Genomic DNA, 19,167 nt, shown 5'->3' with positions numbered 1-19,167 from the left:
AGAGAAGCCTAATGGGAAAAGTTATTAGAAAAAGAAAATTCCAAAAATTGAGTGATCCCTGAAAACTAGATTCCTTTCCAAAGAATGGATAAGAGAAAGGCAGGTTACAGCTGAGGGAAGAGCAGTATCAAGGAAGTTCCTCAAAGTTTCAAGGAATCTTTATAGATTACTGCCACTATTTCACTGACTAAAATTAGGAACTCATAAAGTGTTTTGTGAGTATATAGTGAGTAGGAATGTATGAAGTACCTTCAAAAACTAAACATAAATGTTCAATAATATTATAAATTAACTTAGAAATGTAATACTACCTTTAAATTTGGGTCCCTAAAAAGACGTTCATTTGTTAATCATACCTACAAGTATGTTTTCCACATGTAGATTTGTTTTTAAATTAAAAAGAAAATTATTACTTCACAAGTTTAAAAACAAAGCTAACAGAAAGACATAGTTTAAGTACAACTGCCCATTGTAACTGAAGAAAGTGAATAATAAGCATTTATGGTTCAACCAATGCACCTTTGTTGAAGCACATTTAGCTGAAGTGACTTCGAGTCTGGTTTATTTCCATCACATACAGTACATTTGTCCAAACAAAAGAATGTACATTCAATATAGAACATTTCCAGCAACAGTTACAGTCTTTCTAGTTTCCTTTCACAGTATATTTTAGTGCAAAGCACTAGGAAGGCTAAATGTTTTTCCTATCTATAGAAGCATTTTATTCTTATAACCTTGTGATCTTCAACATTTTTAGATTTTATACAAAAAGCAAATGGAAACAGGGTCCCTCCTAATTACAGGTATGAACCTATTATAAAAACATGGTATATTTTCTCTTGAACCTTTTGAAATTAGGATAATTTGACACAAATTTCTAAAAAACAAAATGGTTTTTCCTAAAAAGTACAAAATGTTGGTACACAGAAACCTACCAAGAAATTTGTAATGATAGGTTTACCTTTTTTCCCTAAAATCTTGATTTATTATAAATTGGAAAAGAATTCATTGCAAAAGAATTCATTATTTTGCAAATTCTATAGCAAAAATCAAATGTTATCTAAAGTGGTTGCTTGAAATTTTCTTGAGAGAAAAAAGTTTTCTTAGTTTCTCTTTTCTTCCTCCCTATGTAGCAATATTTAAAGAAATAAAACTAACATCATAAGAAGTGGTTGTGCATGGATTGTCTGTAAATATAAAATATCAGTAAGATATTTACTACCTTCATATTAACATTAGTAAATGTGTTGCCCATTTAAAAAAATAGAAACTGAAAAATTAAGTTGCATCTATCATTAAAGTGCTTGTGTAAAAAATTTAAAGAAAAAATAGGGGAATGTTTGATTTTCATAAAAACCTCAAATGTTTACAAATTAAAGGTGTTACTATGAACCATGCATGAAAATGAACTGGAACTTTCTCTACACTATTTTTTGTACAATGAAACTTTCATTACACTAGAAAATCAGTTGGAGATGAACTGAAGTGAGGACAAGTATTAATATTCAGCAGACTTAAGTTCCTCTGTGTTTTAATTAATAGTCTGTTCTTAGCATACATTCACTTGAGAAATTTTTGAAATCATGCACACAACCAGGATGAAAATCTTGCCAAATAAAATGAAACTATGATAGAACTTCTTTGTCAAATACCACCACCAACCGAGATATTCCCTCAAACTGTTGAATGCCTAAAGCTTCTGGTTTTTAAGGGAAAACAAATTTTGCAACTTTTTGTTTTTAAATACAATAGGATGAGCCTGTAGACCAAATGTACATGGTAAGACAAACTATGATGTAGGTAGAATAAGGTTAACTTCATAGCTATTTGAAAGTGTTGGAAGAGGCAATGGCCTTAGAAACATGTAGTCAGATGGTTATTAATTTAGTTAGAAAACAGCAGTAACAGTTGAATATTTATGAAAATATTTTTCTTTTTTTCTTTATAGTACCATTTGAAGACGTTAGTGGTTCTAACACCAATTTAAAGTCTTTCCACATAAATGAACTCCAAACCTTTCCGTACATCACTTGAAGTTATCTGAGGAGAAATGGGAATAAATTAACACCTTTGAGTTTGCCAATAAAATCTTAAAGTTATACAATAGTTAAAATGAACAATAAAATGATAATTTCATTTAAAGTTTTCCACATAAATAGAAGGAAAGGTTTGTGACTTTAAGCTTGTACATACAATTTAAGTTACTCAATAATCAAACTATTATGCCTTAGAAGTTGAATCCAAAAATTAATTTATTATTCACCAGAGACCTCAATTCAAGGGGTACTCAAGTATTAATGATAAAGTCTTTAAAATGCATATACTTGTAAAAACAAGTAGAAGATGTTTCTACTTGTTTATTTTGTATTTTATATTGCATTTCAAATTTTGTATTTATTTCATTCAAAACTTTCTTAAAATGTAATTTTTAAAACTTCTCTTTCTTCTGTTAAGGATGTTAACCTACTTCCTGCTATACACATAAAAACAAAGTAAAACAAAAACAAAAACAAAAAAACCTTGAGGTAAAATTATTAATTAGATTGAAATAATCACCAAAAAGTTTATTTGAACAAAAGGGGGAAAACTAAAACATTCTGGGACTAACTAAATTATCATTATTTCCATAAAACAAAAATGAAAAACAGTAACCAAAAAAAAAAAAAAACCTTAAAACAAAATTCAATTTTTGTTTACTAAGTTTTCCCCTTGCTTTGAAACACTATGTTAAAAGTAATTAATAAATGTTTTATTACTGCTAAATATTCTAAATTAATTTAGAGATTTTTCTGTGTAGCACTTTATTTAGCCATCACAAATCAATTTTACAATAATTACAGTGCCTTAAAAGATTTTTCCTATAATTATAGCCTTCACAAATCTTCATTCTATTATCTCTGTAACTTTCCTGCATAAAGTTCATTAGTAGACTAAGTTGCTGAATCAAATCTGTGCAAAGTTAGTAAAACAGAGGTCTTCTACTATAAACATAAGCCAATATAAATGCACATATTTTACAATATTAAAAGAATAGCACTGGCTCCATGCTACCTACAGCTATGTTGCATTGTCCTGTAGAAGATAAACTCTGAAGTTAACTTTTGTTCCCAAGTCAGTGGAATAAAGGTCACTGAAGTAAATGCCAATAAGTACATTTCTCCTCAGTTCCCACTGCCATCAGATGTGGCATGTTAGCAGTTAAAATGGAACCTGCTATAAATTATGGCCAAATGATATTTTTTTTAGTTTTGAAAGGGGGTGGGGGGAAGCAAAACTCTGTAACTGTTCCTCACCAGACAAGAGCCTTAGATCTTGTACTTCGGCCTTTGGTTTTATTTCCTTCAGGTGAATTAGAAGCATTTGCCTTATGAGTTTTCTTATGATGTTCAAGGTAAGTCTTTTTTGCAAATGCCTTTCCACACTTATTGCATCTGTGAAGAGAAAAGTTTTTTGTGACTTTTACTTCAATGCCAACATCAGCTACTTCATACTTTTTGTTGGGAGAATTTGAAGTTCCATCATGTTTTGAATCGTTTTGCTTCGCTTCATCCCGTGGAGGGCCTCTTTTTGCCACTTTATTTAGAACAAAATCAATGGGCTTTTTTATAGCTCTGATCTCTAAACTGGCTGTGATTTTCCCAAGATAACGTGATGATTTTTTGTGAACCACAGTTATGTGCCTTATCACATCACGTTTCCGACGCGTTTCATAAGTGCAAAGTGGACACTTATAAAATTTAACATAAATGTTATTTCCATCTGTGTGCAACTCAATGTGTTTAGTCAAGTTCTGTTTGGAAGTAAATTGGCGTTTACAAAGTTTACAGTAAAGCTGCTTGAAGTCAAAGCCAGCTGAAAGTTTTGGTTTCCTGGTTTTTTGCTGGCCACCTGCAGCAGAAGGACTCGTTGATTTAGGGCTGTCCAAGTCTTGCTTAACTTTATTTTTCTGTGCTGCCGGTGTGTTCTTTTTCTCATTTGAATGATTTGTTCCCTTTAATTCATTCTGTGGAGAATGGGTAATAGAAGGGGGTGAAGATTCTACAGAGTCTGATGGTTCAACTTTTATTTTTATTTCTGTGCTGTTGGCAGTATTATTAGGGCCTTTCTCTCTTTTAGAGTTTGTTCCAGAAAGAGTTATCTTGTGGACAATTTGCATATGTCTTTTAAGCATTATTTGTGAACTATATTTTCTCTTGCAAAGAAGGCATTTGCATGCAGTTAAATTGTATTCAGCCTTTGAAGAAGACTTTTGTTTCCGAGTCTTAAAAGATTTTTTAGGAGAAACAGTATCCAGGAACAAAGGCTGCCCAGGCTTTGTAGCTATATCAGGAGTAATTGAATCCCTCCTCAGTCCTCTATGAACTTCATCAAAATGCCTCCTTACATTTGCTTTTGTAGCAAATGATTTATAACATACTGGACAACTCCTACTCAATGTTACTAGAACATTCTTATTGCGCCCTTTAGTAGAGGACTGGTTTGGATTCTTTCGTGTTTCAATATACTTCTTTAGTTCTTCCATCTTTTTTTTGTGTACTTTTCTAATGTGTCGACGAACACCACGTCTGGAATTGAATTCTTTTCTACAAAGACAACAAATCAACTGGTGGCCAAAATCAGAATTATCAGAAGTTTCCAAATCAGTGTGTGATTCCTGAGGCTGTTCATCAGAAGTTGGTGTTGCTTCACTCACAACTGTTTCTGCAGGAGGGGGCTCTACAATTTCTACTTCTGTATCTGGAACTGGAGTTGTTTTGGACTGTTCAATGTTAGGTTCTTGCATCTGAACTTGAGTTTGATCAGGAGAATTACTTGTCTCAGTAACCTCAGCTGGATTATTAGTCCTTGAAATATACTGAAATACTGCATTCTGATTAGTTTCTATAGGTTCTAGCCTAATAATATATTCTCGCTTGTCCACGCTTGGATAAATGGCTTCTAGGAGATCGTTTATGGCTTGGCTTTGTTTATCATTTACATCAGGAAGGTCTGTTAAAACAAAAACACCATTTTAGGTTTGTTCTAGTTCATATTTTAAAAAACAATATGAACACCTGCAAAATGTTTATTAAATCACATGGTTCTTTTTATTCTTTATAAGAATCCTCAATATCTTAAAAAGTACAACCAGTAAATTTAATTCACCTTTACTTTAATATAAATTGCCAATTCAACACAAACATGCAACTTTCTAATTAGTAATAGATGCAGCTTCATAATATTTGTTTCCACTTTTGAGGGTATAATTATTCTACTAGAAGTTTAAATTATGTTAATGTGTGGAAAGAGAGGAACATGAGATTAAGTGACTTGCCCAGGAAGAAAGAGTTAGAAAGTGAAAGAGGCCATATTTGAATATACACATTCCTGGCTTAGCACTATATGTACTACAACACATTGCTTCCATCAATTTAAATTATATAAGCCAAAAACAATTTTTCTGAACAACATGTCAAACTTTATTCTTTGTGAGCAATCAATAAATAAGCATTTTAAGTGCTTATTAAGTGCTAGGCACTATGTTACAAAATATTTAAACGGTATTTCAAGAAGAACAAAGATCAGTTAACATAATATAGCATGGAAGAACTACTATAGAGAATTTCAAAAGAAATGTTTAAAGTGGATAAACTAAAATGGAAAGAATATTCATTAAAATAACTTAAGATTAAAAAAATCTATTTTAATTATGGCAAACCAAACAATTATGCAGCATATACCATGCAAAATGAATTTTAAAATTGAGAGGAAATGTGAGAATAAATGAACATGTTATGAATTATAGCCAAAATTTATTAGAATCAGTACTATTTTTATTGAACAAAGGACTAACACACGGCTACTGGTGATTATTCTAAAAATACAGCTAGTTTTGTTCAGTTGATACATGAATTCCACCATAAGCAGGTGATAAAATATACTTGTAAAAAAATTTGTCAAGTGGGCCATTAACAACAGGACATTGGTTTAGTAGATTTATAAATACCAGTTACCCCCAAGTCTAGTTGTGAATATTAAATCAATAATAAAAGCTAACATATAGCATTTACTATAGATCAGCCACTATGCTAAACACTTTACAATTATTTTCTCATTTGAGTCCCCTCAACAATCCTGGTAGGTCAGTATTATTATTATTCTTCACATTTTATAGATGAGGAAACTAAAGCAAATTAGTTAAGTGACTTGTCCAAGATCACATATTTAATATATGAGGCTATATATGAACTCAAGTCTTCAGGACTCCAGGCCCAGTGCTCTATCCAATGTGCCACCTGGCTATCCCAAAGAAATCCCAATTTTTATTCTTATAGCTATCTACACTTGTGTAATGGATAAGGTGGTTAATTGCAAATATGGTAATATTCCTTCTTTTGGAATGAGTACTACAAAATAAAAGCATACACTTAACTGGGTAGATTCCTAATTAATTTTAATCTCTAGACTGGTCCAAAGATACCATCCTGCCATTAACAAAAATAACAAACAAATAAAAAAAAATCTAAATACCAACTCAGCACTGTGCCTTTTAATTAAAAAGAAATTAATTTACTTTGATCAGAAAAATAAGGAGATATAGCCCAAATAACAGCAGAAATTTTTCCAGTCTAAAAAATTCCCCTGCACATATTCTCCTCTCCAGCTGACCCAGATTATTTAATATACCCCTAATTTATCTTATTCTGTATTGCTTTTTCCTTTTGCTCCCACTCCCCATCTTCCCACCCCGTCTCAAAAGAATTCCATCCTTCCCAACACTGAACTACTGAAAATCTGCCCAATCTGAGAATGTCCAATTCTTCCATGATAGTTTACCTAATCTTCCCAGCTAAAAGTAGTATTTCCCTCTTAAGTTGTATCATTAAACTTTGTAGTCTTTATTACATTCTAATATGTTTATTTGTCTCACATTCCTAAATAAACTGTAAATTCATTGATAACAAGGAAAAAAATTTTCATCTTTGGACCTTAAACTTAATCTTCACTGAATTTGTTTTTTCTCTATGTTCTATAATACACTTGACACAGCAGTGAAATGAATCAATCAACTAACATTTATTAAGCTCTTTTACATTTAAATCATTATGTTAAAAACTAAGAAAGGCAAAAATAGTCCCTACCATCAAGTAATATTCTAATAAAGGAGACAGAATGTAAATATATCATATAGTGGAACCCCGTTACAGAGGAACCAATCTACTGGAGAAGACAAGAAAGGTACAGGATCAAGAACATATGTGGAAGTATTAGTCTTGACAAGAAGAATGACCTCTTAGTTACAGGCTAAAGGAGACAGGGAGACTAATGCTAAGGAATGTCAAAATGAGGAGGAGAGAAAAGAGAGCTCTTGACAAATAATCTCACTTTTTTCAGTGAAATATGAAATAAAGTTCTCAGGTAGGACAGGGGAGGAAGAAATATCATGGAATGCTTGAGAAGAGACAGGAAGATTGGAAACAATCACTGTGGTGAGTAGGACAGAGAACCAATTAAAGAAGAATACTGTCTTGCTGCAATGAATGCTCAGGTGAAATTATTTAATATAACTTACAATGCACCAAATCAATATTTCCTTCAACTTTTAAGCAGCATATGAATAGAAAATGAAGGAGAAATGGTGGAAATAATTCAAGGTTGGATTTTGGCGACTTATGATTAGTGACAATACAAAGTGATTCAAGAAAAGAATTCAGTATAAGTTACCTTGGTTTATCAAAGGGTGATTATTGGGAAAGGAAGAGGATACGTAGCCAGTGCAAAAGTAATGGACCGAGAAACTATTATGGAAGTTCCAATAAATGTAAAGAAAGACATACAGAAAAGACCAATAAAATATTATGATCAAATAAAGTAATTTTGGGGTTCATGAGCATGAAAGTGGAATATTTTAAGTGATGACAAGATCCAGAGTATGACTGTGTAGATAAATAAGGCAGAACAAAGTAGTAAAAGTCACAGAAAATGAATAGCATGAGGAACTGGAAAGTTAAGAATATTTGAGGGAACATCAATATGTATGTAAATTTTGTTTGTTTCACTCACAAAGTACAAAATTTAAAAACTAATTCACTCAATTGCTAATGTTATAACTTTTGTATCAAAAAAAAACTTCTCTAAGTGCAATACACTAAAGATCCATAAAGTAATAAATTCCAGATTATTAAATAATGAAAATTATCTTCCTTAACTATTACTTTAACAAAACATTATAAAGAACTTATATTAATTTGGGGGGGGGGGGGCTGGGGTTAAGTGACTTGCCCAGGGTGACATAGCTAGGAAGTGTTAAGTGTCTGAGACCACATTTGAACTGGGGTCCTCCTGAATTCAAGGCTAGTGCTCTATCCACTGTGCCACCTAGCTGCCCCATATTAATTCTTTAAAACACAAACTAATACCACTGAGATGTTAACTCAACCCTGAGAAATTCCTAGATTTTGTCAATTAAAAAGCTAATTATTTAAAACTGATTATTCTTATAAACTTCTATACTTTTAAATTAATCTATAGTGATTTAATTCTTGCAATACATTACCCATCGTTTGGCAAATGCAACTACAAGCAAAAATAGTGAATTTTATAAACAGACCAAAATCTTTAAACAAAGATTCATAAAAAAATTAGTTGCTTCAAAATCAAGATACATATTTCTTACAAGCAAACAAAAATAAAACAAACACAAGAGGAAGCAAAGCAAAAGCTAAAGGAAGAATACATTTTAAGTGGCACTAATTCCTTTTTCCTTTCCTTGATTCAATTTCTATTAATTCAGCATGTAGCTCCTATTATTTTTACCTTTCTCTGCTAAAGGGATTCTAGGCAAATCATCCTATATAGAGGAAAATATGTGAAAAAAGAAGAGCAATTTTTAAAAGTCATATTTAAGATAGCATTAAAATAAGAAAAACAAAACCTTAATCTAGAGTTCATTTAGGCATTATTCATAAATATACATACATATGTGTATACACATACCACACACACACACAAACTCTCTCTTTTCTCTCTATCTTCTCACTCCCCGCTCTGATATTTAAAATTTTAATGCAGATATATTGGAAGGAAATCATGTACAAGATTCAATGTAGTATTAAAAAAAAAAAAAAAAGCCAAAATTAAAATCTAGAAGACCTGTGTAGGAGTCCTGTCTCTGACATACAGAGGCTACACCAAGATAAGCAAATCATTTAACCCTCTGAGTGCCTCAGGCAACTCTGAAAAGATTAAATTACAGATGAGCTGCTGATTTGCACCAGTGAAAAATTTCACACATTATTTAAATCAAGTAGACTCTACTAATCAAAAAAAGCTAACCTGATAATTGGGGGAAACCAAATTGATAGCAAGTATTTTATTATTCAAGATTATTTAAATCATTTGTAATTTCAAGCTAATAATATTTTAATACACAAAACTACTAGGGTATGAACAACTCTAAAATGCATAAAGGAAGATTTTAGTGAAAGAAACTTACTATCATCCATCTGGAGACTTGGAGGGCAGTAGAATTTTTTATGAGTAATTAAATTGGGTAATCCTCTGAAGAGACTGCGACATAATTTACACTCAAAAATTGTGTCCACATCTCTTAATAAAATGTGTTTTAGTTGTTTAGTTCCTGGGGGAAGAAAGAAAAATGAAATTTAAATGCACACCTCAAAACTAGGTAAGAAATGATGATAAATAAAAAATGAAATATTACATGTAACCAAAAATAAATACAGGCACAATATTATGAGGGTCATATTATTTAAGTCCTAAGCAAAACTATACTCTTCGATCAGTTATATAGATGGCTTCTAAAAGGCTTCTATCCTGGTGATGATTTACTTGCCAGGAGATACCAAGAAGCTCTGGAGATATTAAAGAATCCATCATTCAGATACTGTATCAAAAGGATGAAATCAAATAGGCCATACATCTTTGGGGGCTTTTAGTTATTTTTATTTAAAATAAGAATAAATAAGGATAGCAAAAGTGAGCCCTCCCTCAAACCCCTGAAAACTATGTTTCTTGGAACAGACAAGTTGGTAGATAATTTGGATTTGAAACTCTGAACTAATTTATGAACTCAGCTCCCTCAATATAAAAATGCAAATAATACTGATCTACTTTATACAGATGCTAAAAGGGAAAACTACAATCATCCTAATATATTACATCTAGGACTGTCTTAAAATATTTCAGATTCTAGGCAAGTATTTCTATAGTGTATGCAAGCATTTTCAAAGATATCAATGGAATATACTTCTATAATTCTCATCAAACTTGTATTTCTCATAGAACAAAAAACTGAGGCTATAAATGCTTGTGATTGCATTTAAAACACCTCATACTGACATTATCAAAATACTTTAAAATCACTAGCTATTCGTAAATGATTAGCTGCATCTGCTATTAGTAGCACTGTCTAATGTTAGAAGACCCAGTATAATAAAATTAGTGTGTCTGAACTGGAAAGATGTCATTAACAGTTATCTAATCTAAGTATTTTTAATCGTTGGGGTTTTTTTTTTGGGGGGGGGGGGAATCATGGACCATTCTGACAGTCAAATGAAGATCACAGACCCCATCTCAGAACAATGTTCTTAATAAAATACATTGGAATACAAAGAAAATCAATATTGAAATTTTCATCAAATTTTTTTTCTCAAATTTAAGACCTCTTGCTTTAATCCTAAATCCTCTTTATTCATATGAAGAAAGTGAGGCCCAGAAAAAATTAACAATTAACGTCAAACAACTATAGAGTGACATAATAGTCAGATCTCTAATTCCTAGTCTAGTTTGTTTCCTAGAGAACAAAGGGATCTATATTTACTTGCAAATACTGCTATAAATTAGGGAAATTAAGAAATTATGGGATCACTTTGCATTATATTTATCTATAAGTAAGGAAAACAAAATAATACCTCTTATATAACTCAAATGGAACGGAGGGGTACAAATAAAAATACATGAAATGTGTTTTGAGTTCTTTAGATAAAGAAATTATATAAATATAGAATTTAGGCTTAAGAAAATTAAGATGAAATAAAACTGAAAAGATCTCTCTGACTAGAAATTCCTTGCTTGCTCCCCTGTTAGACTATCTCTCTATGAATTCTGAAGTATAAATTTAGAAAGAGAATTCCAAATCCCTAATCTGTATCCAAACCAAACTACATGTCTTCATTACCATGGTACATAACTGCCCAACAACTCATGTGGTAAAGGCACAATACTGGAAACCATAAATATTATTCTTATATGTTCCTATGTGAATGCCTCTCTGACTGAGGACTAGAAGGATTCTCCCAGTAAAAGAGAAATCATATCACATTCCAACTCAAAACAGAAATAAGACTAGATTTCTAAAATAAATCATAGTTTAAAGTTTGATCTTTTTTTAAGAAGATTTTTAAATTATATAAATTTTAGAATTTATATAATTATATAAATTAAGCCAGAATCAGGTTTAAAGAATGGCACATTACAAATTGGAAAACATAAAAATAATTTTAGCATATGTACAAATAATATAGATACTAGGGGAATATTTATGTAAAAAAATGACTATATCTCTAGGTGTAAAGTTTGGCCTTTCTCTCATTTCCCCCAATGATAATCTTAAACTTAGCAAAAAAGAATTATAATTCAAGTTTTTATTTGACTCAACTGTAAAGCTGATCATTGAAAAACAGCGATATATTTCATACAAATAGCTGTATTTTCTAGTGATTTTATTATACTCATTATTAAATAGAAAGTTGGCCAAACAAGTATGTTCCCTGCTTTTATTACTTGTTACTTTAATTGACAAACTGCAGTTTTGAAGATCACCTTTAGAAAAGATCTAAATTGAATTTTACATCATGGTGGGGCTTAATTTTAAACATTTGTAAACTTTGAAGTACTATAGAAACATTATTTTTCAAGTAAAGAAGCAGTTTCTATTATCTACATCATAAAAATTGAAAACAAGTATACATACACAAAGGAAATGACTATAAATATAAATAATTTTAGGTACATATTTATAAATGTATATTCATATATATGCCATATGTAGTCATCATATATGTGTATATGTATATACATATTTATTAATTTCTAATCATTCTCTTACTTGATGGCAATCATTTGAGTTAATTGTCTTTTAGGATATAATGCTCTGTTTGAACTGAGCTAATGTTTTCTGACTGCTATTAAGAATTAATATTTTCATATAAACCAATTCAACCACAGACAAGGCTCCCAGAACCTCATCCTTGGTTACTCTGTATCATTATATGACAGCAACAATATATATAGGTAGTGGGTGACAATAATCAGAAGATCTTTCCAAAAAAAAAAATTCAGGGACCAGTCTTATATTATCAAGCTCATAATCTGATACCAGATTAATACCAACTGTTTTCTGCTAGATGAGCTAGCTTTATTTCTTTATACCTCATAGCTGATATGTTGTTATTGAGACATACAGAATTCATCTGACAGCTTTCAGTTATTGTGGCTTCAACAATAACAATTTTTTAATTGGCATGTTTGTCTGTTATATACTTATACATGACCTCCATCTTCTTTAAAAATGCATGTTAAGCAACAGAATGACATAATGACATTGCTAAGGAATGTATAATCCTTTTTTCATGCCCTTGTGAGCTTCTTCTTTCACAGAACAGTATAAAAAATATTCTTAAAGTGATTATCCTTAGAACTTAATATTCCAAGAGGTGCAGAGTAGAATAAAAGCATAGTAAATGATTAAAAATGTATCCTACAACCAATATATAGATGTATTTTTCAAAAATCAAATTGTACAAACTCTCTTTTATTCAATAAACTTTTATATAAAAATAACTGTCCTGTTAAGAGATTATCCTCAGGTTACTTTTTAAATACAAAAAGGTTTCTCCTATAAATGTATTACCGGTGTGTTAATTAAAGTAGTCATTTCAGGAAAATAGGGGGCCCAGTCATGCTATCCAAGTGAAAGACCAAAAGCAGCAAGATGGACACATTTTGTTCCGAAGGCAATAAAATCTTACTATACTTAATGACAAATGTCTAAATCCATTAAAAAATGTTTGAAAGTTTAAAAAGCAAAACATAAGGTGTAACAAAGACCAATAGACTAGAAAGCCAGCAAGTTCTAACTCTGTGCTTACCTTTAGCAACTTACTTTACCTCTCAGAGTCTGTTTCCTCTTCTATAATAGAAATAATACCTGGCCTGACTACTCCAGTATTGTTGGGAGAATCAAAAAAGACAGCACATAGTAGGTACTTAATAAATGTTTGAATAAAAGTAAATAAATGTTTGTCCAAGTGGTGTTTAAGGCACTAGGCAAATCATTATAATAAACATGAGGTCATAAAAATACTTATAAACCTGCATTCTGAACAACTTTTATAGATACCTCTTGCATAAGCAAACAAGGATTCACTGAACCCATTACAGCAGTGACATCCTCCTCCCCTCCACAGAAAACAAAGAATGATTCTGATAAGATGACATGAAACAATTCTACTCAATTAGACTGAGTTTTTTGAAGCCAAGGACTTTTTGCCTTTCTATTCCTAGCACCACAGTGCCTAGCACATAGCAGGTACTTAACGCTTATTGATTACTAGCAGAATAAAATATTTTTACGTGAAGTTTTAATTTAAATTTTTATTTAAAACACCGGTAAAAGTTATCTTAAATGGCTTCTTCCTGTGGTGATATTAGCTCTTTTATAAATCAGTCTTACAGGGCGTCAACAAAAGCAGTCTATATTTTATTATTTTATAGTTATGGAGCATTGTGCTAAGCACTAGAAGAGATATGGAATTTAATTGGTCTCTGCCTCATGCCTGTTACAAGTGAAAAGAAACACACAAAGATAAATAAAACTAACTATAAAATAATATACAAGGAACTTAAATATTATAGAAAAAATATGCAAGAGAAATACAATGAAAGGATGAAAATATTGTTATAGACAGATAGAATATCTGTACAAAGAGGGGCTTAAGAAACATTTCATGGATTCAGGGGAAGCAAATACTAAATGAGATGTCATTGTTTCTATCTACTCAGCAGTTAAATTTCCTCACATTTCAAGTCAGGAATGAAAAAAGTTCTTATGTCTACAGAGAAAAAAACTAGTTCCTCCTTACTAAAGAAAAGATAGGTGTATCTTTCTTTAAAGTTTTTTGAGTGCTTATCTGGAAGAGGGAGGTATTATAATAAAAGGATGGAAGTGAAAATTAAAGCATTTTTCTGATTAAATGAATAGTAGGAAAAGTCAGAGAAAACTATTCATTACCAGAGATTTCTAATCTTTTTTTTTTTTTTCATGGTTCTTTTTGGCAGTCAGGTAAAACCTGTGAACCCTTTTTGATTTTAAATGTAAAAAATAAAATACATAGTAATACAAAGGAAGCCAACTATACTTAAATAAAGATAGATAATTTTTTAATCAATTGCTCTCTGAACCCCAGCTTAAGAATCTAGAAGATATATTAGAATGATAGCAATGAAGACTGATAAATGAAAACTAGCAAATTGAATTGAATTTGATTAAATGAATTACCAATATTATTGTAACCTAAATCCTCTGAATAAAATTTAAAATAAAAGATTATACTAAAGCCTTTCTTTTCTTTAAAAGTTGACTTCAAAGGTATAATCCCTTAATTGGGGTTCTTATGAATTTTTGTGGTCTGTGAATTTTTCATATATATATTTATACCTTTGAAAGGTGAAAAATTCAAAAAAGGAAAGGAAAAAAAGACAGTATATATAATATCATTATTATATACATTTATATATACACACATAATACACATGTATGGGGGCATATGTACATATATTAATATACATATTAGCAGTTTTTATATACACATACATGCATATTAAAAACCATATTTCAATATAGTTGGTTTCTATGTAATTTTGTGTATTTAATTGTAAACATTTAACAACATTATTTCATGAAAGGGTCATCAGACTACCAAATGGGTCCTTGACACAAAAAAGATCAAGAATGTCTACTTTACATATATAGTTAATGGCTAAGTTTTTGTTCTGATGTGTAAAAATGCTATTTTTGTCTTTAGATAAAGAAAAAGCAATTTTATCAATATCTCACGTAAAGCACACACCTAAAATCTTACTGGTTCAGACCATAGTCATGACTTCCTTATGCCTGCTTAGCCTAACAGCAGTTTCTATTCTTTAAAATGGTGAAAATCTCTTGAAAGTTGAATCTGCGAACCTCAACTTAAAGTAATGACAATGGCAAACATCAGTTACTCTCTTCATTATTCCCTATCATACTGCTTTTAAAATTTTAAAAAAAAAAAAAAAAGAAAAAAAGAAAAAAGAGCTACTTGTTGCTTTTTAGAGCTTAAGATTCTAATGGACTTATAAAAACAAAGATTCTTTTATCCACATCACCTTAACAACAAGTTATAATGCCTCAAATTGTTCATTTTTACCTATTCCTAAGGTAGCAATAAGACCTCTTTAAAGGTCATCTTTCCTAACAGGCTTTGCACCAGACTTACAAATCAAATCTTAAGTACAAAAATGTATTTGGGAATCGATTCCTGGGTTGGTTTTGGAGCTAATTTTTTTTTTCCTCTTTGAAAGGTGAAAAATTCAAAAAATAAAAGAAAAAAAAGGCAGTATATATAATATTATAATAAAAAATGGTTCTCAACCTCAAGTCAAGAATTAAATTAGAATCATTAAGGATCCTCTGAAAATGCTCAAAGTAAGAAGCATGTATGACTACAATTACCTCAAAGGCCCTTCCACTACTCCTCAATTACATGCAGGGTGCACAGCTCAAAGCCAAGCTACAACAATTATGATAGCAGCTTTTTTAAAAAGTCCCAACAGATGTCCTAACTCAGTAGTGTTGTCTGTCATTTCAGACTTCTTTTCTAGTTACATGAGAAAATCATAAACATAACTAAGTGAAATAACCTGCAAATTCCAGTAAGAAAGTATGAAAAGCTAAACCACTGGATTGTATACCAGATCTATACCTAGATCTACAATTTAGAAATTCTTACACATTCTTACCCAAAATCCAGAGAGGCTGTGACTTGCCCAAGGATATTTAAATCAGCAGCAGTCAGGAATAAACCCAAGTCTTTTGAATCCAAATTCAGTGCTCTTTTCTCTATATCATACTGCCACTACTAGAGTCTAAGGTAAAACAAGTTACCACAGCCTCTTAGTAATCAGAATTCATTTAACCTTTTCAACTTAAGACTTGTTAAGAGCCTTTAAGAATCCAACATCACCTCTAAATCACAATGAGCCAATGAAAAAGGACTTTAGTAAGTGGGAAATTTATGTAATTTTCAAAAATTAAAAATGTTATCAATTGTATATGACATTTAATTATTGAACACTTCAGGAACTGGGGGTAAAATAATATGGTTCAACAGAAAGAACAGGGAGAAAACACGAAATGTTGGTTATCTCAATTTTTTTTTAATTGGTTACTAGATTACAAAACAGTTAATAAGCATAACATCCAATTCCAAAGATCTTGATATGCCAAAAACCTTCTTTCCTAGACCTGGGGATACCCTTCTAGTTAAATCAAGAGGCTTCAGGAAACTAAAGAAAAATCTTTTCAGATTTGGATATTATATGCCTACTTTTCAGGAAGATCCCTTTTAGATAGTTCAACTTTTAGAAATCTAGAGTTCTATGATGAAATCTAGATAATTTTAAGTGCTATAATCATCTATATGTCATGCCTGTACCAAAAGTTGACTACATATCCACAAGAGAAGTCAAAGGATTCCTTAATTAAATATCTAAATGAATTTATAACAACACTTCAACCCTAAAGATTTTAAATGCTGAACATATGGCAAACTAGAGACAACTTTTTATTCCAAAACTCAATTAAATTTGGCCAACATATGATAAGCACTTACCATAGGGTACTGTGATAACTATAGTACAGACCTTTTTTGAAAATATCAAATACCCTAATAAGGGAAAGACATGCATGAATAAACACCAGAGAAGGACAAATATCTGAACAAAGTACAAATCTACATACCTCATCTAGAATATCTATCATAAATGTCTCAAACTCAAAAATGCCTAAAAAAGAACTCATTATCTTCCTCCCTAACTCACCATTTTTCTGAAATTCCCAATTTCTGTAAAAAGCACTAACATCCTTTCAATCTACCAAGTTCACAACTTCTGAGTTATCCTTGCTCTCTCATTCTCTCTCATTCCACATTCCACAGTGGCCAAACCTTGTGACTTCTAACTCCTCAATGTCTGACTTCCAAGTCAGACATTCTCCATTTACATGGACACATCTCAGATTATGCTTCATTACTTCTCATTTGGACTATTACAACAGGCTCTTATGTACAATGTACATAAAAAAGATTTGATATCAGAATGCCTGAATTTCAATCAACCAATATTTATTAAAGATCTATTACGTGCCAGGCATTGTGTTAAGTACTGAGAATTTTTTTAAAAGGCAAAGGGCAACCCCTCCTGTCAAAGAGCTTAAAATGTAATGAGAAAACCAATATGAAAACTAAAACAAGAAATATACAGAATAAACAAATAAATAAAATAAATATATAATAATAAATAAAATAATAAAATAAAAATAAATAAAAATATAATAAATAATAAAATAAATACATAATAAAATAAAAGTAAATAAATAAATAATGAAGGGAAGCACTGGTTTAATAAGGGGTTGCAGAAGGCTTCCTGTAGAAAATGAGATTTTAGGTGGAATTCAAACGATGCCAAAAAGATCAATATTTAAAGCAGAAGAGCTAAAGCATTTTACATATGAGGAACATGCAAATAAAATGCTTCGAATCAAGAGAAGTAATGTCTTGTTTGTAAAACACTCAAGAGGTCAGCATCAATATACTGAAGAGGCTGTAGCAGAGAAATAAGAAGATTGAAAATGTAGGAGGAGACAAGGTTATGGAGAATTTTGAATGTGAAACAGAACATTTTATATTTACCACTTGACACATTAAGAAGCCATTGGAATGGGGGGAGGGATGATCAGACTTCTGCTTTAGTGATGGGAAAATGGTTTGAAGTGGGGAAAGACTTGAGGAAAGCAAACCTATAAGTAGGACTGTGACAAATAAGACAGGCTTAAGGCAATAAAAGCCTGCACTAGAATGGTGGCAGTGTGAGAGGAGAGAAGGAGGCACGCTGCAAAGGTGAAAACAGACCTTGGCAACAGACTGAACATGGTGAGACACAGTGATAAGAATCCAGGATGACCCCTAGATTGCAAGTCTGAGGGACTGGTAAGAGTGTGTGACCCTCCTCAGTAAACATGGAAAGCAGGAAAGGGAGAAAAATTAAAGGATAAGATGAGATCTGTTTCAAACATATTGGGTTTAAAATATCTACTGGATATCATGTAAGATGTCTGAAAAACATGTAAAGATGCAAGATTGGAGGTCAGCAAAGAGATTGGGGAAAGATAAGTAGATTTGAAAATCATCAGCATAAAGACAGTAATTAAATCGATGGAAGCTGATAAAATCCCTAAGTAAGTGGTATAGAAGAGAAAAGAATGCTGAGAGACAACTACAATTAGAGGATATGATCTGGAGAGGAATAGAGTGATCATAGAGGTAGGAGGAGAATCAGGAGATAATGGTGTCCTAAAAACCTAGAAAGAAGAAAATATCAAGAAGGAATAATAAACATTGTTAAACAGAAATCCAAAAGAATAAGGATTAAATGATAACTAAGAAATCATTAGTAATTTTGGAGAGAGCAATTTCAGTAGAATGATAAGGTCAGAAGTTGGATTATAAGGGTTCAGAGAGTAAGAACAGAGAAAGCGAAGGCATCTATTGTTGACAGCTTTTTGAAGGAGTTTAGCTATAAATGGCAAAAGGGATATAGAATAATTGTGAGGGTAGAAGAGTCAAGTGGGAGTTTTTTCAGGATAGGGAAGACATGAGCAGGTATATAGAAAGCAGGAAATGATTAGATAGGAAGAGATTGGAAGTAAGTAAAATAGTGGGGATGAGATGACAGAAAGGACAATGTTAGAGGAGTTGAGATGGAATAAATCAATTGAACAAAGAGAAGATTTAACTTTGATAAAAAAAAAAAAAAATAAGACCATATCACCATAAGAGACAGGCATGATAG

At 31.3% G+C, this 19,167-nt stretch overlaps 1 protein-coding gene across 10 annotated transcripts in view; it reads right to left on the bottom strand.

The window, feature by feature from the left end:
* ZNF800 (zinc finger protein 800) overlaps nucleotides 1–19,167 on the bottom strand; it is a 95,924-nt gene that overhangs the window by 63,594 nt on the left and 13,163 nt on the right. For 4 of the 10 annotated variants that reach the window (XM_074268033.1, XM_074268032.1, XM_074268035.1 and 1 more), the window contains exons 4-5: nucleotides 9,476–9,619; nucleotides 3,208–4,989 (exon numbers count right to left, since the gene is read on the bottom strand). In XM_074268033.1, the coding sequence (XP_074124134.1) occupies nucleotides 3,290–4,989; nucleotides 9,476–9,619 (1,844 nt within the window). In that variant the 3' untranslated portion in view covers nucleotides 3,208–3,289. Of the gene's footprint in view, nucleotides 1–539; nucleotides 2,041–3,207; nucleotides 4,990–9,475; nucleotides 9,620–19,167 lie in introns of those variants that run through there. The other 6 variants (XM_074268037.1, XM_074268039.1, XM_074268042.1 and 3 more) reach the window with 4 other exon arrangements.

The sequence above is a fragment of the Sminthopsis crassicaudata genome, chromosome 5 (assembly GCF_048593235.1).
Source record: "Sminthopsis crassicaudata isolate SCR6 chromosome 5, ASM4859323v1, whole genome shotgun sequence".
NCBI lineage: Eukaryota > Metazoa > Chordata > Mammalia > Dasyuromorphia > Dasyuridae > Sminthopsis > Sminthopsis crassicaudata.
The sequence above is the reverse complement of the archived record's forward strand: the minus strand, read 5'-3'. Positions and strand labels throughout refer to the sequence as shown.